The 26,624-nt window shown below is 42.8% G+C and overlaps 2 protein-coding genes across 3 annotated transcripts in view; one reads left to right on the forward strand and one right to left on the reverse strand.

The window, feature by feature from the left end:
• The window catches only part of LOC121531873 (ran-binding protein 10), a 29,941-nt gene extending 21,852 nt beyond the window's left edge, over positions 1 to 8,089 (forward strand). The window contains exons 5-15 of one of the 2 annotated variants that reach the window (XM_041837397.2): positions 131 to 153; positions 2,766 to 2,950; positions 3,048 to 3,160; positions 3,291 to 3,399; positions 4,266 to 4,414; positions 4,554 to 4,761; positions 4,907 to 5,046; positions 5,761 to 5,906; positions 6,430 to 6,541; positions 6,811 to 6,952; positions 7,180 to 8,089. In XM_041837397.2, the coding sequence (XP_041693331.2) occupies positions 131 to 153; positions 2,766 to 2,950; positions 3,048 to 3,160; positions 3,291 to 3,399; positions 4,266 to 4,414; positions 4,554 to 4,761; positions 4,907 to 5,046; positions 5,761 to 5,906; positions 6,430 to 6,541; positions 6,811 to 6,941 (1,316 nt within the window). In that variant the 3' untranslated portion in view covers positions 6,942 to 6,952; positions 7,180 to 8,089. The remainder of the gene's footprint in view (positions 1 to 130; positions 154 to 2,765; positions 2,951 to 3,047; positions 3,161 to 3,290; positions 3,400 to 4,265; positions 4,415 to 4,553; positions 4,762 to 4,906; positions 5,047 to 5,760; positions 5,907 to 6,429; positions 6,542 to 6,810; positions 6,953 to 7,179) is intronic. The other variant, XM_041837398.2, reaches the window with a different exon arrangement.
• A 10,316-nt stretch (positions 8,090 to 18,405) lies between these two features.
• LOC121531872 (partitioning defective 6 homolog alpha-like) overlaps positions 18,406 to 26,624 on the reverse strand; it is a 32,724-nt gene continuing 24,505 nt past the window's right edge. Inside the window, exon 3 of the mRNA XM_041837396.2 lies at positions 18,406 to 22,708. Within this exon, the coding sequence (XP_041693330.1) occupies positions 21,807 to 22,708 (902 nt within the window). The 3' untranslated portion in view covers positions 18,406 to 21,806. The remainder of the gene's footprint in view (positions 22,709 to 26,624) is intronic.

Below are 26,624 nucleotides of genomic sequence, written 5' to 3' on the forward strand. Positions count from 1 at the left end.
CACTATGCTTCACCCATTTTGATATGTTCCCAGGCGATATATATACAATTTTGTTTAAGTGATTGCAAATTATAACATTTTCAATATCTTCCAGTATATTAACATTTGTTTCTCTCTGTTTGTTCTCCAGGTGTAGCCTTTACAGACCTCCCTGTGAGTATTATACTCAAATGTGGACATATTTCATTCAATGTCAAGGACTTCTGTTGTTTTTACGTGCGTAGTATATTGTATAGCAGGGATCTTCAACTTATCTTGCCCAGGGACCCCCTCCCAGGCAAACCGGTGACCCAGGGACCCCCATCATATCTTAGCAACACTATTTTTTTTCACGTCTTGTCTTATCATCAGGTGAATGATAATGGCAAGGAGAAGTAATCAATATTTTAAAATGAATATATTTAGTAGAACGTTTTTCATTATTTTGACCTCCCCACATTATAATTGGAAGAGGAAGTGTAAACTCTAACAAAGCCTATTACAGTGAGGGAAAAAAGTATTTGATCCCCTGCTGATTTTGTACGTTTGCCCACTGACAAAGAAATGATCAGTCTATAATTTGAATGGTAAGTTTATTTGAACAGTGAGACAGAATAACAACAAAAAAATCCAGAAAAAAGCATGTCAAAAATGTTATAAATTGATTTGCATTTTAATGAGGGAAATAAGTATTTGACCCCCTCTCAATCAGAAAGATTTCTGGCTCCCAGGTGTGTTTTATACAGGTAACGAGCTGAGATTAGGAGCACACTCTTAAAGGGAGTGCTCCTAATCTCAGTTTGTTACCTGTATAAAAGACACCTGTCCACAGAAGCAATCAATCAATCAGATTCCAAACTCTCCACCATGGCCAAGACCAAAGAGCTCTCCAAGGATGTCGGGACAAGATTGTAGAACCTACACAAGGCTGGAATGGGCTACAAGACCAAGCAGCTTGGTGAGAAGGTGACAACAGTTGGTGCGATTATTCGCAAATGTAAGAAACACAAAATAACTGTCAATCTCCCTCGGCCTGGGGTTCCATGCAAGATCTCACCTCATGGAGTTGCAATGATCATGAGAACGGTGAGGAATTAGCCCAGAACTACACGGGAGGATCTTGTCAATGATCTCAAGGCAGCTGGAACCATAGTCACCAAGAAAATAATTGGTAACACACTACGCCGTGAAGGACTGAAATCCTGCAGCGCCCGCAAGGTCCCCCTGCTCAAGAAAGCACATATACAGGCCCGTCTGAAGTTTGCCAATGAACATCTGAATGATTCAGAGGAGAACTGGGTGATGTGGTCAGATGAGACCAAAATCAAGCTCTTTGGCATCAACTCAACTCGTCGTGTTTGGAGGAGGAGGAATGCTGCCTATGACCCCAAGAACACCATCCCCACCGTCAAACATGGAGGTGGAAACATTATGCTTTGGGGGTGTTTTTCTACTAAGGGGACAGGACAACTTCACCGCATCAAAGGGACGATGGACGGGGCCATGTACCGTCAAATCTTCAGTGAGAACCTCCTTCCCTCAGCCAGGGCATTGAAAATGGGTCGTGGATGGGTATTCCAGCATGACAATGACCCAAAACACATGGCCAAGGCAACAAAGGAGTGGCTCAAGAAGAAGCACATTAAGGTCCTGGAGTGGCCTAACCAGTCTCCAGACCTTAATCCCATAGAAAATCTGTGGAGGGAGCTGAAGTTGCCAAACATCAGCCTCAAAACTTTAATGACTTGGAGAAGATCTGCAAAGAGGAGTGGGACAAAATCCCTCCTGAGATGTGTGCAAACCTGGTGGCCAACTACAAGAAACGTCTAACCTCTGTGATTGCCAACAAGGGTTTTGCCACCAAGTACTAAGTCATGTTTTGCAAAGGGGTCAAATACCTCTTTCCCTCATTTAAAATGCAAATCAATTTCTAACATTTTTGACATGCGTTTTTCTGGATTTTTTAGTTGTTATTCTGTCTCTCACTGTTTTAAATAAACCTACCATTAAAATTGTAGACTGATCATGTCTTTGTCAGTGGGCGAACGTACAAAATAAGCAGGGGATCAAATACTTTTCTCCCTCACTGTAGCTAGAAAGGTAACTCCAAACACATTTTTGCTAAGAGCAGCTGTTTAGCTGGTTAAACAAAGGTTAGCCATTGTTAGCAAAAATGAATGTCCAAGTCAAGAAAGCTTACCAGCAGCACTGGTAGCCTATGCACAGGTGCTTTTTCAAAGCCTATGTCAGATACTCCAGTGAGTGTAATTGGCTCCAAATGAGTGTAATTTGCACAATATTAGTAATTGAGAAACAAAGTTGACATAATTAGAAATAAGATATTCTCCTCTTTTCTACTGAAGGTATGTAATTTAAAATGTGTTTATTCTGTTGCTAGCGATATTCATAAAAACACGTATTTTGGTTTTATATTATCGTGGACTCCCGGTTGAAAACCCATGTTGTATAGTAGTCTATACTGTTTCCTTGACTTCCCCATCTGACATTCTTTACGGGTGCCAATTAATAGTGTGTATAGCACCCTTGAATATTATTTTGAATAATAATCTTTAAATTAGGGTAATTCAGTAGCGGCAGCTTTGCTGCTTCCATTAGTGATGATGATATGAATGTCCTATATTATTCACGGTTGCCATGCCATCAAGTGATCAAAATTAATGGCAAGTTCTTCCTATTATGGCCAGAGGGGGAATGTGCGCTTGCCAAGGTGTGCAATGCTAATATTGTATATACCTGTGTGTTCACACCTAACCCTCTACCCACAGCCCAACCTGTACCCCACCGTGGGCCTGCAGACTCCAGGAGAGATTGTGGATGCTAACTTTGGCCAGCAGCCCTTTGTGTTTGACATTGAGGACTATATGAGTGAATGGAGGGCTAAGATCCATGGCATGATCGCCCGCTTCCCCATCGGAGAGAGACTGGGGGAGTGGCAGGCAGTGCTGCAGAAGTAAGGGATCCATACCGACATTACAATTTTCACCCTAACAGACTACTGTGTCTTTCTCTACTACTGTAAGGCTAAACCATGTCTTTGATTCTTCCAGTATGGTATCCACCTACCTGGTGCATCATGGGTACTGTGCTACGGCCACAGCCTTCGCCAGGGCTACAGAGACCTTGATCCAAGAGGACCAGACCTCCATAAAGAACAGACAGAGTGAGAACCACACAAAGGCTCCACACTGACAATACCACGGAAACACTGAGGAGCAATCACTGTCATACATTTGCTCACAGTCATCCATTCAATCAGTTTTGAATGATAATATGCCTCTTTCTGCCCACAGGAATACAGAAGCTGGTATTGTCAGGGCGGGTTGGAGAGGCCATCGAAGCCACACAGCAGCTGTACCCTGGGCTCCTAGAACACAACCCCAATCTACTCTTCATGTTGAAGTGAGCAGCCTTGAACCAACTATGGGACTCTTTTATAGTGTTAATCTAAAGGTTCAATTAAGGAGTATTGGAATTGTGGGGCTTAAATAAGCACTCTCTGCTGGTCTTGTAGTGTCTTTGCAGGCTCAGGCACATACAACACAACCCCAGGAGCATTTTTGCAGTAAAGCTCTGGTCTGCTGCCCAGCTGTGTGTTTATGGCACAAAGACATTAGATGACATTAATAAATACTGTGGTCTGCTGAGAGATATTTGGAGACGCAGACCCACAGCAAGGTGGCCATTATTTATGGCTTTCTTATAGAGGAAGAGAGGAGCTTGTTGTAGCAGTTACACAGAGGTGGGAGGGGGCAGGGTAAGCACAAGGTCAGTTGTTGCCGCCGAGGGAACTCCTGATTTGATTGGTCATGCTTGTTGCTCCATTTTGTCATGGAAGACGAGAGAGCAGAACAGAACAGGCATTCATCCGGTCACAGTGACATGTATCCATAAAGCCAGATAGATACTCATACTCCGTAACCAGTCTGACTTGTTACATTTACACATTTCTGGGTACAAAGACATGATCTTACACAGCCTCACCTTTCCCGACTTCTGAAAGCAACTGAAGTTTTGCAGTAATTATAGTTGACAATTGTTTTCATTCAGACTGCATGAGATATCTGACAGTTAAGCAGAATGAAAGGTTTAATATCAGATGGTACAATGTATTCCAGGACAAAGCATGTCAGACATTGTAACAGATTGTAGAGTAGTGATCACACTGAGATGGCTAGTGGAGTGGTTGATGTGAATGATGTCAGAGTGATAGACCGTAGATTGTAGAGTAGATGTCAGACAGAGTCATGGTTGCCCGTCCCTCCCAGGTGTCGGCAGTTTGTGGAGATGGTGAACGGTACAGACAGTGAGGTACGATGCTTTAGTGTCCGCTCCCCCAAGTCCCAGGACATCTACCCGGGCTCCCCCAGCCTGAGCCCCCGACATGGAGCCACCAACCCTAATCTGCACAGTGCAGGTAAGGGAAACTCCTGCAAACACACCTTCACACTTACTTATCCATCTGCCCAGTGTGTTAAAAACACAAATGAGATAAGGGAGAGTATTGTCTATCTATTGTATATGTCTGTTTCACCCTGGCTCTCTGTCCTCTCCAGGAGCAGACAGCCCTACATGCAGTAACGGGGTCACCCCTCCCAACAAGAACAAGAGCCACAACAAGTACCCAGGTGTCAGCTCTGCCTCCTCCTCCTCCTCTTCCTCCCCTTCCTCTGTCAACTACTCTGAGTCCAACTCCACTGACTCCACCAAGTCCCAGCCTCACAGTGGCACCAGCAACCAGGAGGAGACCAGGTGTGTGGCAAGGCAAGGGTCTTTGTGTTTGATTATTAGTGTGGTTGTGTTTTTACTGGTGTGCCAGGTGTGTGTCTGTGAGTGTGGGAGAAAGGCAGACCATCTGCGGTATTATGACGGATGACTGAACCTGTCCATGTGTTTGTGTGCTCTGCAGTGACAGTGAGATGGAGATTGAGGCTGAGCACTACACTAACGGGGTGGCAGAGAACCCCTCTGCTCGGATCATGAATGGCACCTACAAGCACCAGGAAATCCTGCAGGCTGAGGACAGCAGCCTGGGCAATGGAGTGGCAGGTACAGACGCTTGACACATGCACACACACACGCTTACTGTTTTGATTGTCAGGCGCACACACCCTGCCCCAGGTGTCAATGTCACTCCCACAATGTTTTCTTTGTCACTTTTGTCTCCCTCTCTCTGACTCTGTCACTGTGTGTGTCTGCTTTTCTCTGTCTCTCTGTTTTTCCTTTCTGGCTGGCTGGATATCTGGGGATGTGTGTTGCTAAATTGAGCTCAAACATAATCCAGTCAGACAGATGTTTGTCTCGTCAAGGTTGCTAAATGAAATAGACAGCAGCTTATTTTATTTTTTTAAAATTTTTGGCGTGTCACTGACATTATGAAAATGTGAATGAAAGTGTGTATGTATACAGTATGTGTCCATATCAGTATTGTTTTAATTTTAATGTAAAAAAATTTACCCTTATTTTACCAGGTAAGTTGACTAAGAACACATTCTCATTTACAGCAACGACCTGGGGAATAGTTACAGGGGAGAGGAGGGGGGATGAATGAGCCAATTGGAAGCTGGGGATGATTAGGTGGCCATGATGGTATGAGGGCCAGATTGGGAATTTAGCCAAGACACCAGGGTTAACACCCCTACTCTTACAGTAAGTGCCTATGGGATCTTTAGTGACCACAGTGAGTATGTTATTATGTGAAGTGTCAAATGCACTCTGTCTGTGGCTGCCGTCTGAGCCTGGTGGCTGTGTGTGTCCTGGTAGAAGATAGCTGTGCCTCCAGACAGCTGTGCGGAGGGAACCAGGCAGCCACAGAGAGGATGATCCAGTTTGGCCGCGAACTGCAGGGCCTCAACGAGCAGCTGTGCCGTGAATACGGCAAGAACGCCACACACAAAAAGATGCTGCAGGTACCCAGGGGGGAGGGGGTGTCATAAGTCAGGACAGGTGGGGGAGTTTTCACACAAAAGAAGACTGGCACACTGTGGGACACTGGCTGCGTTCACGCAGGCAGCCCAATTCTAATATGTTTTCCACTAATTGGTATTTTGACCGATCACATCAGATCTTTTCACATCAGATCTTTTTCAGAGCTGATCTGATTACGTGGAAAAAAAGATCCGAATTGGACTGCCTGTGTAAACACAGCCTATGACTCACGAATTGTATAATTGTCAACCACCGCCCTGGGGAAGGTTTGGTTTTTGGTTATACTGCAGTACAATGACTTGTGAACTGTTTACACACTACTACTTGTATATGACCATTTTTCTCTCACAATTGAAGGTAGATTCACTGAAAGTGTCTGATGTTCCCTTTGTTTAAGACCATTATACTGCCTCCAAATCATAGTAATTAATGGGCTTTTACTGGTCCTGCTGTTTTCTCTTTCTCGCGATCTCCCTATCCCTTTCTCTCTTTCTTTTATCACAGGATGCGTTCAGTCTATTAGCATATTCGGATCCCTGGAACTGCCCAGTGGGGCAACAGCTAGATCCAATGCAGAGAGAAAATATCTGCTCTGCTCTTAACAGCGCCATCTTGGGTAAGGCTAAGTTTCACATACAGTACACAATGTCATGAATACACAGAGAAAAATAGAAATAACTCACGCTCACACAAGCTATTTTTCTTTTTCTACAATTATGTTTTTGGGGCAGTTACTCCCAGCACCACAAAAGTGATAAGCTTGGTAGTGTGTATGTTAACTCTCTTCTAATGAATACACACTGCACATTTTCCATGTACATGTTTGAGTCACACATGCTTTATTAGCTAATGTACACACCCTGATGTTGTCTTTTGGCCCCTCAGAGTCTCAGAACTTGCCTAAGCAGCCCCCTCTGATGCTGGCTCTGGGTCAGGCCACAGAGTGTGTCCAGCTCATGGCCAGGGTCCGCTCAGGGTCCTGTTCCTTTGCCAGAGTAGACAACTTTTTGCACTAGCCCCAGTCCAGGTGAGTCTGGACAGACACCCACACATACTCCCCTCCCCTTATAGCGCCACATCAAAGCACTGTTTAACCTATAAGGAACTTTTTAGGAATGTTTTTGACTACACATGGCCCATGCTGTTAGTGTCAAGTTGATCAAGAAGGATTGTCGGGTTACAGTTTGGAGTACAGCGATAGTGTTGGATAGATTACAATACAGCAGTTCCAAAAATGTTTATTTCATTCCTAAGGCAATGTTCAGGACTGCTAAGAAGAGGTCTTTCCAATTGGTTGCCAGATGACTGAGGAGAGCATGTGTTTGAATTGGTGTGTCGCTTGCCATTTGGCAGAAGCAGATGGACAGGGGAATGAGTAGAACATGAAGAAAGCTTATTTTTAATTTAGTATTATCAAATACAAAATGTGTGACTCTATTTAAAGATAATTAATTATTATTCTGTTTATCTAGTCATTTTCTCGTTTTATTTGGTCAGTTTGTTGTGCTCATCTTGAAAAAAATAATCTAATTCCGTTTTTTGTTTTTGAGTGGATTTCAATTCCCTACACAGTATTTTAAAGATGTTCATCATATCAAAGAAATTCACATTAGCATGCTTTGTCGTTACCAAGCAAGATACTCTGGTTTCTTTCATTCAGAACTCAGGTATTCACAGCACCTTTGTCATCTCAGTATGGGATATTGTAGACAGAGGTAGGTTTACCCAGCAGTACAGTGGCTCCTATTTAGGACCTGCATTTTTTGGTTCAAATTCTTACTTCTTAGTATGCCTTTACTCCAGAAGCTCATTTAATTTAAAGTTAAAGGACTGAATTGGCTTCTGAGAGTACACATGGCTGTAAGCCACTAACCTGCTGGTCACCTCTCATCCCCACACAGTAGCATTCACCTCAGATCACACAATGATGACACTGATTCATTTGTGAGTTTCAATATAAGTGTAGTATATTTCCAATCAAGTGTCTCCATTAGTTTGATGTGTAACATATACAGTAACAATACACAGACATACAGTACTGTGGTTAATTTTGAATTTGGAAATCACTCTCTGGTTTTTTACTTGCTAATAATATTGAAGATATGAAGTCCGATGTTGAATATATACAATTTAATGATATATTGAATAAAAAAGTTAAACCGTTTGCCAAATTACAAGGCTTTTAATTTGACCTACCCTTTTCTAACAACTTGCCAGTTGCCACTTATTTCACACAGTCAGTCAATCAGTATTTTCATACCAGTGCTTTGACAGCCAGCCCATTGTCATATCATCGCCAACATGCTTATTTTTCGCTTTCTTGAGGGTTCTATTTTTCTCACAACTAATGTGAAAGCTGTCGTGTTAATACATAAACTCTAAACACAGACTCGGTCACTTTTACAAATGTGACCATAACTTTGTTCGTTTGTTTTTGTTTGTTTATTATATTCACAGTTGAATGTGTATTTTTTTCCATTATAGTATGTATTCTCCTATATTTAACAGATGGGTTGGCACATGGGACAGTTGTATATCATTGATGTATTAACCCAGTATTTCACCCAGCCAGCCAGCAGGAGGTTCTCCACTGTGTGTTGAATGTAGTTTAGCAGATTATATTACGTTTATGCTTCAGATTTGCTGCTGGCCACCATGAGATTGATATTGACATCCCCTGTACCTGTAAGACATATTGCAATGTGTTTCATTAACTTTTTTGACAATCCTGCAAAGCATGTTTGTGAAGCAAAGGGGTGGTGGGAGTAGAAATCATCAACTTCTGTGTTGTTAGTGTTTGGTAGACTTTAATATCCCATAACATTGGTCACAAAGGCCTTTTTTTTTTTTTTTTTTTTACACAATCTTTACATTTGGACAACATTTCCAATCTGCATCATGGGCTTATACCTGCTAATATATATAAAAAACAAGAACAAATACCTTCACTTAATTATATGAGGGTCCTCTATTGTATTGCAGATGGAAGCAAAATACTTTATCCCGAACCTGTGAAAGACTGACATACTGGGGCACATAATCTTTCAAGCATACATATACATATATGTGTGTGTGTGTGTGTGTATGTATGTACAGTGACGGAAAAAAGTATTTGATCCCCTGCTGATTTTGTACGTTTGCCCACTGACAAAGACATGATCAGTCTATAATTTTAATGGTAGGTTTATTTGAACAGTGAGAGACAGAATACCAACAAAAAAATCGAGAAAAACGCATGTAAAAAATGTTATACATTGATTTGCATTTTAATGAGGGAAATAAGTATTTGACCCCTCTGCAAAACATGACTTAGTACTTGGTGGCAAAACCCTTGTTGGCAATCACAGAGGTCAGACGTTTCTTGTAGTTGGTTTCGAGGCTGATGAACCTTCAGCTCCCTCCACAGATTTTCTATGGGAATAAGGTCTGGAGACTGGCTAGGCCACTCCAGGACCTTAATGTGCTTCTTCTTGAGCCACTCCTTTGTTGCCTTGGCCGTGTGTTTTGGGTCATTGTCATGCTGGAATACCCATCCACGACCCATTTTCAATGCCCTGGCTGAGGGAAGGAGGTTCTCACCCAAGATTTGACGGTACATGGCCCCGTCCATCGTCCCTTTGATGCGGTGAAGTTGTCCTGTCCCCTTAGCAGAAAAACACCCCCAAAGCACAATGTTTCCACCTCCATGTTTGACGGTGGGGATGGTGTTCTTGGGGTCATAGGCAGCATTCCCCCTCCTCCAAACACGGCGAGTTGAGTTGATGCCAAAGAGCTCCATTTTGGTCTCATCTGACCACAACACTTTCACCCAGTTCTCCTCTGAATCATTCAGATGTTCATTGGCAAACTTCAGACAGGCCTGTATATGTGCTTTCTTGAGCAGGGGGACCTTGCGGGCGCTACAGGATTTCAGTCCTTCACGGCGTAGTGTGTTACCAATTGTTTTCTTGGTGACTATGATCCCAGCTGCCTTGAGATCATTGACAAGATCCTCCCATGTAGTTCTGGGCTGATTCCTCACCATTCTCATGATCATTGCAACTCCACGAGGTGAGATCTTTCATGGTGCCCCAGGCCGAGTGAGATTGACAGTTATTTTGTGTTTCTTCCATTTGCGAATAATCGCACCAACTGTTGTCACCTTCTCACCAAGCTGCTTGCCGATGGTCTTGTACCCCATTCCAGCCTTGTGTAGGTCTACAATCTTGCCCCTGACATCCTTGGAGAGCTCTTTGGTCTTGGCCATGGTGGAGAGTTTGGAATCTGATTGATTGATTGCTTCTGTGGACAGGTGTTTTTTATACAGGTAACAAACTGAGATTAGGAGCACTCCCTTTAAGAGTGTGCTCCTAATCTCAGCTCGTTACCTGTATAAAAGACACCTGGGAGCCAGAAATCTTTCTGATTGAGAGGGGGTCAAATACTTATTTCCCTCATTAAAATGCAAATCAATTTATAACATTTTTGAAATGTGTTTTTTTTTGTTAGTTTTTTTGTAATTCTGTCTCTCACTGTTCAAATAAACCTACCATTAAAATTATAGACTGATCATTTCTTTGTCAGTGGGCAAATGTACAAAATCAGCAGGGGATCAAATACTTTTTTCCCTCTCTGTGTGTATATATATATATATATATATATATATATATATATATATATATATACACACACATATATACCGTAACCCATGTTGGATTAAGGTTTTAGTTGTTTTAACTCATGTTGCTCAATTAATTAAATCTTTAGGTGGCGCTATCCATTCGCATGGGTTTTCACTATAGAGTTTACCAGTAATTCTGAACATACATTCAGTGATAGGCTTTCAATATTGAAAGCAGCCAGCAGATATATTTTGATTATATCTTATGACATTATAGCAAATCTCTTGATGGCTTTCAAAAACAGCAAATGGCTTTTAAACTCATATAGCCACCCAAAATGTATATTTCCATTTTAAGATTATTCATTATGAAGTAGAATTACTAATGTATAGGGATGTGTGTGTGTGTAGAAAGGTAGGAATCTGTCAAGCTTCTCCTGGGACTTTTATAGACACACCTACACCTACTGTAGCAAACAATCTCCCAGTTCTCCATTTATGTTTTATGTTTTTCCATTGGAGCTATCCATGCTTCAAATGGAGAGGGCAATGGAATTAGGAATTAAAAACAAGCTGTGCACAATTTACTTATATTATTATATTAATTTCATTTTTGAGTTTAGCAATTGTGAAGTGAGTTACCCTCTACTTGGCATGAAACTTTTAGAACCTTTTAAAACAATATATATATAAAAAAATAGAGATTATAATGATAATAAAAAAAAAAACATACCTATGTACTGGAAACATGATAAAGAAATATTGTATTCTGTTTAATTTTGACAGAACTATTTTTTATTAAAATACACATCCATAAGCATAGTTTTGGTCTCTTGTCATTATTTGGTGGATGTACTGCTTTTGAATGATGGTGACTTGAGGTTGACTGAAAAGTAAAAATATCTATATATTTGAGAACATGGCTCATAAACTCAGCAAAAAAAGTCATTTTTCAGGACCCTGTCTTTCAAAGATAATTAGTAAAAATCCAAATAACTTCACAGATCTTCATTGTAAAGTGTTTAAACACTGTTTCCCATGCTTGTTCAATTAACCATAAACAATTAATGAACATGCACCTGTGGAACGGTCGTTAAGACACTAACAGCTTACAGATGGTAGGCAATTAAGGTCACAGTTATGAAAACTTGGGACACTAAAGAGGCCTTTCTACTGACTCTGAAAAACACCAAAAGAAATGCCCAGGGTCCCTGCTCATCTGCGTGAACGTGCCTTAGGCATGCTGCAAGGAGGCATGAGGACTGCAGATGTGGCCAGGGCAATAAATTGCAATGTCCGTACTGTGAGACGCCTAAGATAGCGCTACAGGACTGACAGCTGATCATCCTCGCAGTGGCAGACCACGTGTAACAACACCTGCACAGGATCGGTACATCCGAAAATCACACCTGCAAGACGGGTACAGGATGGCAACAACAACTGCCCGAGTTACACCAGGAACGCACAATCCCTCCATCAGTGCTCAGACTGTCCGCAATAGGCTGAGAGAGGCTGGACTGAGGGCTTGTAGGCCTGTTGTAAGGCAGGTCCTCACCAGACATCACCGGCAACAACGTCGCCTATGGGCACAAACCCACCGTCGCTGGACCAGACAGGACTGGCAAAAAGTGCTCTTCACTGACAAGTCGCGGTTTTGTATCACCAGGGGTGATGGTCGGATTCGCGTTTATCGTCGAAGGAATGAGCGTTACACCGAGGCCTGTACTCTGGAGCGGGGATCGATTTGGAGGTGGAGGGTCCGTCATGGTCTGGGGCGGTGTGTCACAGCATCATCGGACTGAGCTTGTTGTCATTGCAGGCAATCTCAACGCTGTGCGTTACAGGGAAGACATCCTCCTCCTTCATGTGGTACCCTTCCTTCAGGCTCATCCTGACATGACCCTCCAGCATGACAATGCCACCAGCCATACTGTTAATTCTGTGTGTAATTTCCTGCAAGACAGGAATGTCAGTGTTTTGCCATGGCCAGCAAAGAGCCCGGATCTCAATCCCATTGACCACGTCTGGGACCTGTTGGATCGGAGGGTGAGGGCTAGGGCCATTCCCCCCAGAAATGTCAGGGAACTTGCAGGTGCCTTGGTGGAAGAGTGGGGTAACATCTCACAGCAAGAACTGGCAAATCTGGTGCAGTCCATGAGGAGGAGATGCACTGCAGTACTTAATGCAGCTGGTGGCCACACCAGATGCTGACTGTTACTTTTGATTTTGACCCCCCCTTTGCTCAGGGACACATTACATTTTTGTTAGTCACATGTCTGTGGAACTTGTTCAGTTTATGTCTCAGTTGTTGAATCTTGTTATGTTCATACAAATATTTACACATGTTAAGTTTGCTGAAAATAAATGCAGTTGACAGTGAGAGGACGTTTCTTTTTTTTTTTGCTGAGTTTATATTACATGAAGGGGCTTGCACCTGCATGGTTGAGCAACAGAATATTCAGGGGTATAGTATGTGGTAAATGGCTCACTAGAGCCCCCTACTGGACACCAGCAGTGTTAGCACTATGTAAATCAGTATTAAACTAAAGAGCATGTGGAAAAATAATTGATGAAGCACGTGTCTGCAAAATATAATAACGTGTCCTTGACATACGTTTTTGTCAACAACTCAGGACACTACACATTTTAATTGACAGTAAATTAAACAGAGGTTGAGGGGGTTAGTCAGAAGTGACTTGAGGGGAGGGATGTGTGGAGAGAGGAGGAAGCAGGTTATTATTGCAGAGACTAGGGATCTTGTCCTGCAGAGAGCTGCACTCAACACTCATCTTGATCCTGAAATAAGCAGTACATTATTAGGCAGCTGTCTCCTCAAATAAGGTGTGCATTGTAAATCAGCTCTACTACTAAATCCAGGGCTAGTATATTGGACAACTAAATGAGCCTTAGACCAGAATGTAATTCTTATCTGTGTTAGAATCTGCTTCCGGAGTTCAGTAGGCCTACCTGTTATGATTGTGGTGTTCTTATCAGATGCTTTCATTAAGGAGTCTTGAGTTTCAGAGGTAGCTGATAGATGATCCTGAGGAATGGAGTAGGGAGTGAGGGAGTCTTGAGGATGCTGAATTCTGGCTCTGGAATGCTGAAGTTAATGTAGTGGTATAGGTCTCTTGCTGTCCATTTCATAAGAAAGCGAGTGGGAGAAGCACAGAACATAAATGGATACATTAAAACTGACTGGGAAACGGTCAGTTCAACTTATGCAAACTCACTAAAATAGCAAACATTATTATGGCCAGATTTTATGAAACACCATAAATTAACAAAACATCCCAAAGAATTTTGAAACAATGTCTTGTGCTAAACAGTAGCCAGAAAAATCTAATAAAAATTGCATACAATTGTTGTCATAGAATGTCCAGGGGCCTGTGTGCTCTTTGCTGTCTCTCTCACTCTACACAAGGGCCCCTCCACGCCCTGCTGGACAGTTGGAAAGATCTGAGGACCTCGTCCTTTCCTTGTGGATGTCTATCATCTCTGTGACTTGACAGAAGTCTGGGTGTTGAAATATGAGGATGTTTGTTCTGGACCTCCTGCATATAATAAATTACATGCATATAATATCAATTATGGAAAGAAGAGGAGGGCATTCAACGTAAGTTGAGTTGCAACCAGAAAATGTAATCATCATTGCAAAGGAAAAGTCGCAACACTCGCTCACTATAAACATTTTTTTATTTTATTTAAGCAAGGTTAAAATACTAATGTTTAGGCCTTCATCAGAATAATCACACAGAGGGAATGGACGAGTTCATATAGGGCATGGGGAATACAATTTCAGCTGGTGGCACTAATGAGAGAGTGTGTGGTAGAATATACAGGTTGAGCCTCAAGGTGAGGGGTACTGTGGTCTGTCTCCACCTAGAGGTAAAATACACCCTTACAGAAAAAGATTGCAGTTTTGAAACTGCAGTAAAAGTGCAGTACTGCAGTCGACTGTGGTATTTTGGACGCAGTAATTGCAGATGAACTGCAGTTATACTGCACTGTAACTGCAGTTACACTGCAAAATTACTGCAGTAAAAAAAATGTGTTATTTTGGACATTTGCAGCATACTGCAGTTATACTGCACTCTAACTACAGTGTAATGCAGTTACATTTTTGTTCGTAAGGGCAGAAATGGAACTAGTAAAACAATTGGGAAGACAGAGCAAGCATATTTCAACTGCAGTAGATATAATTGATGTAAAACCATTACTATTATGTTGAATATGTTAGGTATTGGTAAATAAACAACAGGGCTAAGCAAAACTAGGGATAACAAAACAACATCAAAGGCAAAAAGGACTAACACAACTGGTTTAGACAGTGAGCTTTTTTTTCTGAATGAACAAGAGGTACAAAGGAGTGGGGTGGTGGTTGTCAATGGGCTAATGAAGGGAATGGGCACTTTACAAAAACACACTATAGTCCTTCTCAAGGTTAAGACCTCTGGGGACTAATTAAGCTATTGTTTCAGGCACTAACCTTGCTACCTTCTGAAAGCCATGGGTGCAGAGGAACCCACAAAGAGCAAAAATATTCCTCAGTTCCATAAAATGGAAAGGTCTGCATGCTCTTTTATTTAATCTTCATAAAACTTGCAGTTGATCATCACAGCCTTTCCATCACTCCACTGCAGTGGATTAATCAGATAATAGGTTCATTTGTTGATTATACTCTTGTTATACTGTGAATTGAAACATGGAAATATATTTGCAAATATCTCTAGGAACTGAGGATATTCTATGTCCTCTTGGTGCCATATTTACTTGGTTTTGGGAGAGGATGATCAATTTTCTCTGCAGCCAGTGAGTGACAATGACTGAATGATGAAAGTAACCACGGAAACATAAAGGCAGAAAGGCGAGGATGTTGAAGCATGTGTGATAAACGTTGCTAAACAGTTGGAACGAGATTGGATTTCTTCAACGTTACAATCTTGTCGTGGTTTATACAATGTAGCCTATAAAGTGTATACTGTGCCAGTTGTGGAAAAAGTACCCAATTGTCATACTTGAGTAAAAGTAAAGATACCCAAACAAAAAATGACTCAAGCAGCCTAAAAGTGAATAGCTGTAGGGGAGTACTTAGAGAAAAAGACATATAGCCTTCTCTCATTCTTGAATACACTCTTTAACACAAAGATACAAACATTCATTGTTCAGTCTGGGACATTTTTTGTGTCTGAGATATGAATATAAACATCCAGAATTATGCATGAGTGATTGCAAAACCAGAGAATGGCAATGTCCTTCTTGCCCTTGTGAGCACTAACTGCAGCTATATCAGCAATAAATAATCATCCTAAAGTAACAAAATCATGTCACAGGAAATTAAATGTCTATGAGAGGGACACTGTTATATCCTCCACAATTAGAGTATATAACCCTCAGAGTTCGCTGGGGGTTTGTTTTGGTGGTGGTAGTGGCTGTGCTAGTGGTGTGACACACATTTGCTCCATATGGGCAGAAGCTTTTGGAATGTTATGAGATGGGACTCAAAATCAAGCACACAGAGAGAGAATAAGTACCACCAGTCAGTCATTTTCAGTTTTGTTTGTTGAAATAGATTCTGAACATTATTACATTCTGTATTGGATATTTGTTTGTTTCATTTGTTATATATATATACAGTGGGGAAAATAAGTATTTAGTCAGCCACCAATTGTGCAAGTTCTCCCACTTAAAAAGATGAGAGAGGCCTGTAATTTTCATCATAGGTACACGTCAACTATGACAGACAAATTGAGATTTTTTTTCTCCAGAAAATCACATTGTAGGATTTTTTATGAATTTATTTGCAAATTATGGTGGAAAATAAGTATTTGGTCACCTACAAACAAGCAAGATTTCTGGCTCTCACAGACCTGTAACTTCTTCTTTAAGAGGCTCCTCTGTCCTCCACTCGTTACCTGTATTAATGGCACCTGTTTGAACTTGTTATCAGTATAAAAGACACCTGTCCACAACCTCAAACAGTCACACTCCAAACTCCACTATGGCCAAGACCAAAGAGCTGTCAAAGGACACCAGAAACAAAATTGTAGACCTGCACCAGGCTGGGAAGACTGAATCTGCAATAGGTAAGCAGCTTGGTTTGAAGAAATCAACTGTGGGAGCAATTATTAAGAAATGGAAGACATACAAGACCACTGATAATCTCCCTCGATCTGGGGCTCCACGCAAGATCTCACCCCGTGGGGTCAAAATGATCACAAGAACGGTGAGCAAAAATCCCAGAACCACACGGGGGACCTAGTGAATGACCTGCAGAGAGCTGGGACCAAAGTAACAAAGCCTACCATCAGTAACACACTATGCCGCCAGGGACTCAAATCCTGCAGTGCCAGACGTGTCCCCCTGCTTAAGCCAGTACATGTCCAGGCCCGTCTGATGTTTGCTAGAGTGCATTTGGATGATCCAGAAGAGGATTGGGAGAATGTCATATGGTCATATGAAACCAAAATAGAACTTTTTGGTAAAAACTCAACTCGTCGTGTTTGGAGGACAAAGAATGCTGAGTTGCATCCAAAGAACACCATACCTACTGTGAAGCATGGGGGTGGAAACATCATGCTTTGGGGCTGTTTTTCTGCAAAGGGACCAGGATGACTGATCCGTGTAAAGGAAAGAATGAATGGGGCCATGTATCGTGAGATTTTGAGTGAAAACCTCCTTCCATCAGCAAGGGCATTGAAGATGAATCGTGGCTGGGTCTTTCAGCATGACAATGATCCCAAACACACCGCCCGGGCAACGAAGGAGTGGCTTCGTAAGAAGCATTTCAAGGTCCTGGAGTGGCCTAGCCAGTCCCCAGATCTCAACCCCATAGAAAATCTTTGGAGGGAGTTGAAAGTCCGTGTTGCCCAGCGACAGCCCCAAAACATCATTGCTCTAGAGGAGATCTGCATGGAGGAATGGGCCAAAATACCAGCAACAGTGTGTGAAAACCTTGTGAAGACTTACAGAAAACGTTTGACCTGTGTCATTGCCAACAAAGGGTATATAACAAAGTATTGAGACATTTTTGTTATTGACCAAATACTTATTTTCCACCATAATTTGCAAATAAATTCATTAAAAATCCTACAATGTGATTTTCTGGATTAATTTTTCTCATTTTGTCTGTCATAGTTGACGTGTACCTATGATGAAAATTACATGCCTCTCATCTTTTTAAGTGGGAGAACTTGCACAATTGGTGGCTGACTAAATACTTTTTTTCCCCACTGTATGTGGTGGTGGTAGTAGAGTAGTGGCCTGAGGGCACACACATGTGTTGTGAAATCTGTTTGTTTATCTGCCTTAATTTTGCTGGACCCCAGGAAGAGTAGCTGCTGCATCGGCAGCAGCTAATGGGGATCCATAATAAATACAAAATACAAATAGAGTTGTGTCAAGTTGGCTGGATGTCCTTTGGGTGATGGACCATTCTTGATACACACAGGAAACGGTTGAGTGTGAAAAACCCAGCAGCCTTGCAGTTCTTGACACACTCAAACCGGTGCACCTGGCACTTACTACCATACCCAATTCAAAGGCAGTTCAATATTTTGTCTTGCCCATTCACCCTCTGAATGGCACACATACAAACTTAATGTGTCAATTGTATAAAGGCTTACAAATCCTTCTTTAACCGTTCTCCTCCCCTTTATCTACACTGATTGAAGAAGTGGATTTAACAGGTGACATCAATAAGGGATCATAGCTTTCACCTGGATTCACCTGGTCAGTCTGTCATGGAAAGTGTATATAAAACACAGGAAAATCACGTTTTTGACTGCACTGGAACTTTAAACAGAGAGAGAGGTGGGGCAAGGCCAAGGGTAAAGGATTCAGAGTGAATTAGGCCTATGTGACCACAAAAGAACAACATCTGAATATTGTATTTTTTATTATTATTTATTAACACTTTGTTCCTCTGTTTGGTTCCCGGTACTCAAAGAAATAGAAATGTCCTCCCCAGGATTCTCATATACAAATAAAAGTACAAGAATAAGAAAAATACTCTCCATATTTTACACATTTATAAAATGTTATTTTACAACAATCTCCCATTGAATCAAAAAAATCCCTTGTTTATATAATTTTTCATTTGTACATATACATATACAATTACATACATTAAAATATGATTCAGTACAGTATGTGGTAGCTTTTCTGTTATATATGAGTGCAGATTCCTGTAAGTAGATTAAAAGACCATACTGTATCTGTGAAGACAGGTGATTCTCTTGTATTTTCTACAAGGATGTCCAAGGACTAGGTACTTGTGTTTCTTGGTTCATAAAGAGAACAAGCTTTAAAAATGCATTTTATGATGGCCTCTTTCAATAAATAATTGCCCTTCCCCTCTTATCAAAGTGAGCATCTTCATTCTCAGGTTAATTAATGTATCATGCTACCTGGCTGCCACCTGGTGCAACAGTGCCAGTGACCCATACAATTGCAGCTCTAGTAAAACACTAACGACCAGGCCACAGGAGGTCTTCATGCTCTGCTGGTTTTGTTGTGTCTTATTGGTCAATTAAATAATCTAAGTCAACATTAAGATGGAGAGTTAATCAACTCATGTTATTCCAGGTGGTTCCAGAGTGAGATATAACCTACAGCTACATCATGTCCATGTAAAACACAATATTATCCTTCTGGTGTGGTAGGTCATCTGATGTTCCTGCTGTCTCTGTGATTCACTCCAGACATAAAGACACAGCCAGAAACAGACACAGCCCATCACCAGCCTGGAGGTTGTGGGCATTGCTAGCTGTGATTGCTAGCTGTGAGTGCCAGCAGAGTTTTCCTCCAGTCCAGTACTAACAGAGGGTTAGGGAGACCTTCTGTTCAGGTGTAGTGAGGGTCAGAACCAACAACAATAAGCTTGGAGTTTTTAGACCGTCTGCCTCACAGCTCTCACTGCAAGATGATACCCTAAGCCTCAAAATTCAGAGGAACTCTCTCCTCCTTCCCTCCCCATGCTCCTCAGGTTCAGATATCAAAAATTGAGTTAATTGTATGAACAAGGTCCCAATGTGCAGAGCTCTAGGCTTTTCAAACATGAAAGGAATTTCCTTATTTTACACAAAAACACGGCAGTCACAAGTTGGCCTGTAGACAGCTGGCTCTATGAGAGGCCATGACCTTTTGGAGCAACAGCACTCCATGTTATTTCTGTTGTGTTCACGCTCTGTCAACTTTTCAGGGGAGAGAAACCTTGTCCTGAAGGAAAATGGAATTGGCTTCTCTAAAAGCAAGATACATTTACATTTACATTTACATTTACGTCATTTAGCAGACGCTCTTATCCAGAGCGACTTACAAATTGATAGCAAGTCTGCCAGGGAAATTCTTCAGAATCTAATGTTTCATCCTGGGACCTCTGTAACTCCAAGCAACCACTGACTTCACTGAAGCAGAGACTATGAGAGAGGAATACGAAGTCAAACCACCTGACTATGTTTTAGATTAGGAAAGTGTTTGGTGGCTGTAAATAAATAAAAGACAGTGGTGTTCTCTTGAAGATTGTTCTGAGACAGAATCAATTGGATAGATATACTGCTATAATGCATCCCCATTCCCCACGTCAGTGTTGTCACTATCTGAAAGTAAAATAAATACGATGTACCTCTACATCGGGAGACAGGGGACCACATTTCCCTCCTATTTCCTATACTAACACCATGATGATTAACAGTACCATTACATATTTTCCTATAAAAGGTTATGATATGCCATAACTTTGCATATTGAATTGTAGTAGGGATGTTCAGAGGGCTGAATAAAATGTTTAGTCCTGTCCTGTGAAGGTCAGAGGGGACCCTTGGATCAAAGCACACATATTGTAAAAGACTCACTTGACTTTGTTGTGTTGTGTGTACAGTAATACCATGACATTTTTGTTGTGGTAACTCCATTCCTCCTGGGGATGAGCAGAGGAGGACAGGTATGTTTCGAGATGTGCTGTATGTGAATTTTTTTCCACAAAGACTTCTGATCAGAGGAATAAAAGCAAAGATTGTCTATTATATTGACAAGATATTTGAGTGAACACTAACAATGAAAATACATGTCCTCAAAGATGGAGGACAGGCGGGAGGAGGCGAGATCAGGTGGGACCATTCTAGCCAATAAGAACGCAGATACGCGTGTGAACAACAGACCATAGAGATAGATATAGGACTCATATTTGTATCTGTGCCACAATAGGCTATCTCCATTTTAAAGTAGTCCATTTTCTTAATTGGCTTATTGCTTCCAACTCATAGGACTCCCAACCCAATTGACTACTTTAAAATGGTGGAAGCCCTCAATGGCAATGTCCATGGTAAAACAGGTTATATCCATGACGAGTCCTCTATCTCTATGACAACAGGCACTTCTCTGATATAAAGTCGTTTTTGGGTAAGTTGCCGAAATGCCACGTGTGTCCACTTATATCAGTGCATTCGTAACAACCTAACCATTACGAAACTTCTATTCGATAAAATAAGCCTCACCTAGCAATTTTATTTTTTGATGACCAAATTCGACACTCTCTCATACACCTCTGTACAAAAACCCTTATTTTCGTGGACAGATTTTGGGCGGAGTAAAATCTCTTACTTCGCCTCTTCCTCTCTGATAAAAGCTATTGTCAGCTAAGCAGGCTAACAACCAGCAGCACAGCACAATCAGCAGTGATTGTCATAGTCACAGAAGAGAACACACTGTTTGGACATGCTGAGGAAGTATTGCAGAATGCAGGATGAGCAAGAGAAAAGGGCTATGTCTGTTAATGTCCCTCACAGACAGACAGATAGAATGTGAAATGTTGTCTGCTTCTCCTTCTGCCAATTATTACCTTTGCACTGACAATCAACGCCACTGTTTCGAATTGAAGTGAGAGGTGGTCTTGTTTGAAAGTAAAATAATAAAATAAAAGTGATAAACATAAGGCGAGTTGAGCGGAAAGCCGTAAGGCACTTCCAGTATGATGGTGGTGACAGCGATCATCATGTGTGTTGTAGTAAGTAGGCATCAGGATTCACACTATACTGTCCTCTGAGTTCGTTACATGACGACTGCTGGTTCCACAGCGTTTAGTTGCATGGAATACACATCAGATACTTTTAAGGTAAAACCATCATCATTGCCTTCATCATTGTGAGTTGTTTTCTGTTATGAGGTAACAATTTAAATGGTTGTTTTGTGTTCAGATAACGTTCATCATGTGTTGGTTTTCTCCAGTTGTGCATGTTTTGTCTCCTGAAGACATCAGTAAAACGAGCAGTATGTCAGGGTTTTACAGTGTGATGATGTTCCCATCCTCTCTCATGCTCTCCTGGCTGCTGCTGGTCTTGGTGGGGCTGCCGTTGTGTGTAGGGGTGGTCAGGGAGCTCAGGGAGGCCTTGCTGTCTGACAGAGAGCTGCTGCTGGGCAGGGACATGCTCTGAGGGAGGGGCCGTTGCCCCAGTGACGAGGACAATGGAGACTCTCTGTGGCTGCCGTTACCGTTGGACACACAGCGATGGGGCAGGTAATGTGGCAGGCTGTCACTCTCAATGATAAGGTCTCCGTCCTCGTCGCTGTCGCCCTCCGCCATGCTGTTACTGTTGCTATGGTGACTGACACTCTGAGAGGCAGGGCTGGGGGCTGAGTCATGGGAGAAGGCGGAGCCTACGGATCCAGAGGAGCTGTTCCCCCCTGCCGAGACCTTGCTTGCCCGGGGCACCACGTTGTTGCGCTGGTTGGCCGGCTTCACCGTCACGATCAGGTTGTGGCTGTTGGCCACCATCATGTCTGTCACCTGGTCCAAAGACTTACCGGCCACGTCAATGCCGTTGACCTCCAGGATCTCATCGTTGACCCCCAGCAGGCCTGTGCTCTCAGCCAGGCCTCCACGCACCAGCCGCGAGATGAAGACACCAGGCACCTTCTCCACACCCTGAGGCGTGACCCGCATGCTCACCCCATCCCGAATATAGAAACCCAGGGGCTTGTTGGTACCGTGCTTATGCAGGCGGACACGCCGGTGTGTCTCGGGCAGGATGTCGACATCGATGATGGAGGAGATCTGGCGGAAGTCCTGGGGAAGGCCAATCATCAGGCCTGGTTTGGTCTTCTGCTGCGCCGGGCGCAACCCTGCCAGACCCTTTTTCCTCCTCTGCAGGGAGTTGGTGGCAAAGACCACAGGCTGATCCACATCTACAGGACAGAGAGAGGCACAGAAAAAAGCCATGTCAGACATAGACATAAAATGACAAGGCAGCATCAGGGTCTCAGTTTGTTCCAAATATGGACCATCAAATACATTTTAGTATCCTCTGAGACAGTAAGGGATGTCACCTTCAAGATGTCACCTTCTCCTGTCAACAGCTAACCTGGGGTTAAGACCTGCGTTAAATCTGGTCAGTTGGAGAGTGAAAGGAGGGGAAACAGCACAGGTTTTAAATCTACTCTAATCTTTTCCAATGCCTCCGTCTGTCTTTCCGTGTGTAAACCGTAAATCCCTAACTTTAAGAGGTGGAGAAAGTTCACCTTTCAACTCAAGAAGGAAGTCTCATTTCCCTACTATATAAATACACCTACTGATATAGAATGCAGTGGTCTCACTTTATCCTGCTGTATGTTTCTTTTGGCTTTTCTCTGGGGGATTCGTTAAGATAAAATGTTATGTCAACCATAGAGGCCCTGTGAAGTTATATACTAATTTCTATGATGTCAACAATCTGACCTGAGATTTTCAAAATCAGTGAGTCTCTATTCCACACTGTTTTCATAGTTACCACTCCCAATGCCCCTTACCCCACTTCTCCTTTTTCACTTCTCCTCCTTTTCTATCTCCATCTCCCTGTCTGTCTGTCTGTCTGTCTGTCTGTCTGTCTGTCTCTCACATCTTGTCTTGCGCTGATTGAGAGCAGAGATTGCTGGGAACAGGAGAACATTACTTCAGAACCTGCCCCAGAGACAGACAGAGACAGACAATCAGAGATGGAGAGACGGAGCATCTGTAAGGACACAGTGAGGATTTCCATAACTCTCTCTCAGCCCCTACTGAGGGGTCAGAGGTTGTGAAACATAATCAGATTGCATACCAGGCAGATTAATCACCGCTTCAGTCCCCACTGTTTACATTAAACAGACCAGACAGCCTAGCTCTATCATCACACCCACCTGACACATTCTCTGGTGTGACAGAAATAAACGAATGTGTTGTTTTTAGTGCTATCTGGCAGGTAGCAGCACGGGGAGGAACCACTCAGGGCTCAGTTCTAATGTGAAGCGACACTTGCTGGGGAGGAGAGAATATTTTAAGTTATTTTTAAACTGCGGAGAAGGATGTGCTGTGTGAGCCTGTTTCTCAGAGAGAGGCAGAGAGACACAGAGGAGAGGACTGGATGTGGTTATGAGGAGCACTGCCTGCTGAGAGGGTGAAACACAGGAAGTCATCAACTCCTTAGTAAGGCCATGGCAAAAGAAAGAGAGCTTTTCCCACACCCTGTTTGGTTATAGCTTTGGGAAATCACTGTATGACTAATGTGCATCATGGAGGATGCAGTGGATATGATCCTCTTGATATCATTCATTGTAAGTAACATTCAACACTGGTAAAAGCACACTTAGCTAGTGGCTAGCAATGCCAATAGGTTTTATGGATGACAACATTAAACAGATTTGACCAAAGCCACAGGCTGTTGTATGGATGGACAAAATGGAGATTTGATGTATATCCAGGCTACACTAGAGGGCATTAGACATAATAAGTGGGTGACAGTCTGGCCAGACTAGTTTTGAAGCCTGACCTCAACACTATGAAGTGAAAACAATAATCTGCTCACAACAGAAAAGCTCTTTCAACATGGAGAATAGACAGAAAACCCAGTGTATTCACTGTATATACAGTATATATGCCAATACTATAAACATTTGGCAGTTATGAAAAGTGTGTGTGGTATAGTTTACATTTCTCTTTATGTTTGTGTTAATAATATACATGTTTGTATGCATTGGTGGGTTTAACTCAAGTGTTTGTTTGTGTAGGTCTGTCTGTTTGTGAGTGTTCCACAGTCCTCACAGAGCTGTAGTCTGCCCTGCCTCCCTCCCTGTCCACCTCCATTAGTCTTACTGTCTGGACCCCCACAGAGAGCAGAGCACCCTCTGTTATTAAACCCACTCAGAGGCTGGAGGAGGCAGGCTGGAGGTAGAGCCCAACCGGAGAGCACGGTGGGGGCGTGACAGCCAGGAACCCAGGAGGGGAGGGGTGGGGGCCATGGTTACAGACCAGGAGGGTTGGGTCTGCTCAATGATCTAGGTGTCAATTAAAACAATGAAAATAAAGAGTACAGGGAGCACTGCAGTACCTTCTGAATGATGCTTCCTCTGCACTGTGCACAATATCCCCACAGAGAGAATGCCAGAGTTCATTACAATGGTCTAACGGCTAACTCACACAGACATGCAGGTTAAGTGAACAGATTATTGAGGGCAGGACCCCAGCTACTGTCTATAGAGGAAAGGGGGAAATGCCTGCTACTAGAAATAACCCATCTGGAGTCAAACTCACGTCTCTACAACATCCAATTTCCCCTTTTTCTAATTGTCAATATCTGCTTCTCTTTCCCACTCTCTCCTTCTCTCCCTGGTGTCTCTGTGGTTGTATTTGTACACAGTGTAAGCATTGCCAGCCCAGGGGTCTGTGTGGTGTATGAGCTCTTCTACTGTGCTGAGCTGTATTATTGACCAACTGGGCTATAATGTGGTTTAATGGTGAGTGAGATCAGAGGCTAATGTGCAGAGTGGCTAGCTACAGAGTTACTGTCTCCCTAGTGTAAATGTCTAAGTGTGTGTGTCTGTGTGTGTGCCTGCATTAGTGCCGATGTAAGAAGGATCCATTGAAACCATCCCTTCACCAGGTCCTGTACCATCTATACTCCCACTCGTCTTACAAAGGAAAGAACAAACACACAAACTGTACACATTTCTAGGTATACCTGTATGTAGAGCCTGTATTGTACACAGACAAACTGGAAAATCTTCGCCCTGTGGTGAGGGGTTGTGGGAGACTCCAACACATTCCAGAACAAACTGCTCTGATCTCCAAGCACAGATGATGAATGCCAAATATTCCCCCTGTGTTTCCATCACTGGATCAAATTAATCAACTACCCGCTTCTCTAGATTATGTGATCTCTGTAAGCTACTGCATTAATCACCTGACTCATGTTATACACTGCATTACGTTACTGCAGCTCAGGAGAGAGTAAATACCTGTTAATAACCAGCGACAGGAGGTCAATTCAGTTCAATTTTTTCTTCGTGATATCCAATTGCGATCTTGTCTCATCACTGCAACTCCCCAACGGGCTCGGGAGAGGCGAAGGTCGAGTCATGCGTCCTCCGAAACATGACCCGCCAAGCCGCACTTCTTAACACCCGCTCGCTTAACCCGGAAGCCAGCTGCACCAATGTGTCGGAGGAAACACTGTTCAACTGACGACCGAAGTCAGCTTGCAGGCGCCAGACCCGCCACAAGGAGTCGCTAGAGCACGATGAGCCAAGTAAAGCCCCCCCGGCCAAACCCTCCCCTAACCCGGACGACACTGGACCAATTGTGTGCCGCCCTATGGGACTCCCGGTCACGTCCGCAACACTGTGATGCAGTGCCTTAGACTTGGGAGGCCCCGGTAATTCAGTTCTGAATAACTGCTGACAACTTACATATTCTTGAGCATGTTGAGTTTAATACAATTATTATTTGCAACAAAGCTGGTATTATAAGGTGAGATTGCTGCATGTGAAAATCAAGAAAAGGTAGTCACTTGATTGAAACACTGAGAAGAAGGGCTGAGGTGGGCAGGGGTCAGCAGCACTGGGCCTTAGGGGAGGACATTGAAGCCAGCAGTGGAGAGATGGGCTTATAGTATTCATGACTCTACCTGAATTGTAAATAACTATAATACAGCTAGTCGTCTGCAGCCTACAGGCATAGACACTGCTGATCCTCTCAGACCTTTTAGACATCTCAAACCTCTCCCACTGGATCCTATAGAAATGCTGCTTTACCACACTTCCCCAAGCCCCTCTCTGACTCTCACACACAGAGGACAAGGAGCAGAGGGGT

This window comes from Coregonus clupeaformis, chromosome 19 (assembly GCF_020615455.1).
Source record: "Coregonus clupeaformis isolate EN_2021a chromosome 19, ASM2061545v1, whole genome shotgun sequence".
NCBI classification, from domain to species: Eukaryota; Metazoa; Chordata; class Actinopteri; order Salmoniformes; family Salmonidae; genus Coregonus; species Coregonus clupeaformis.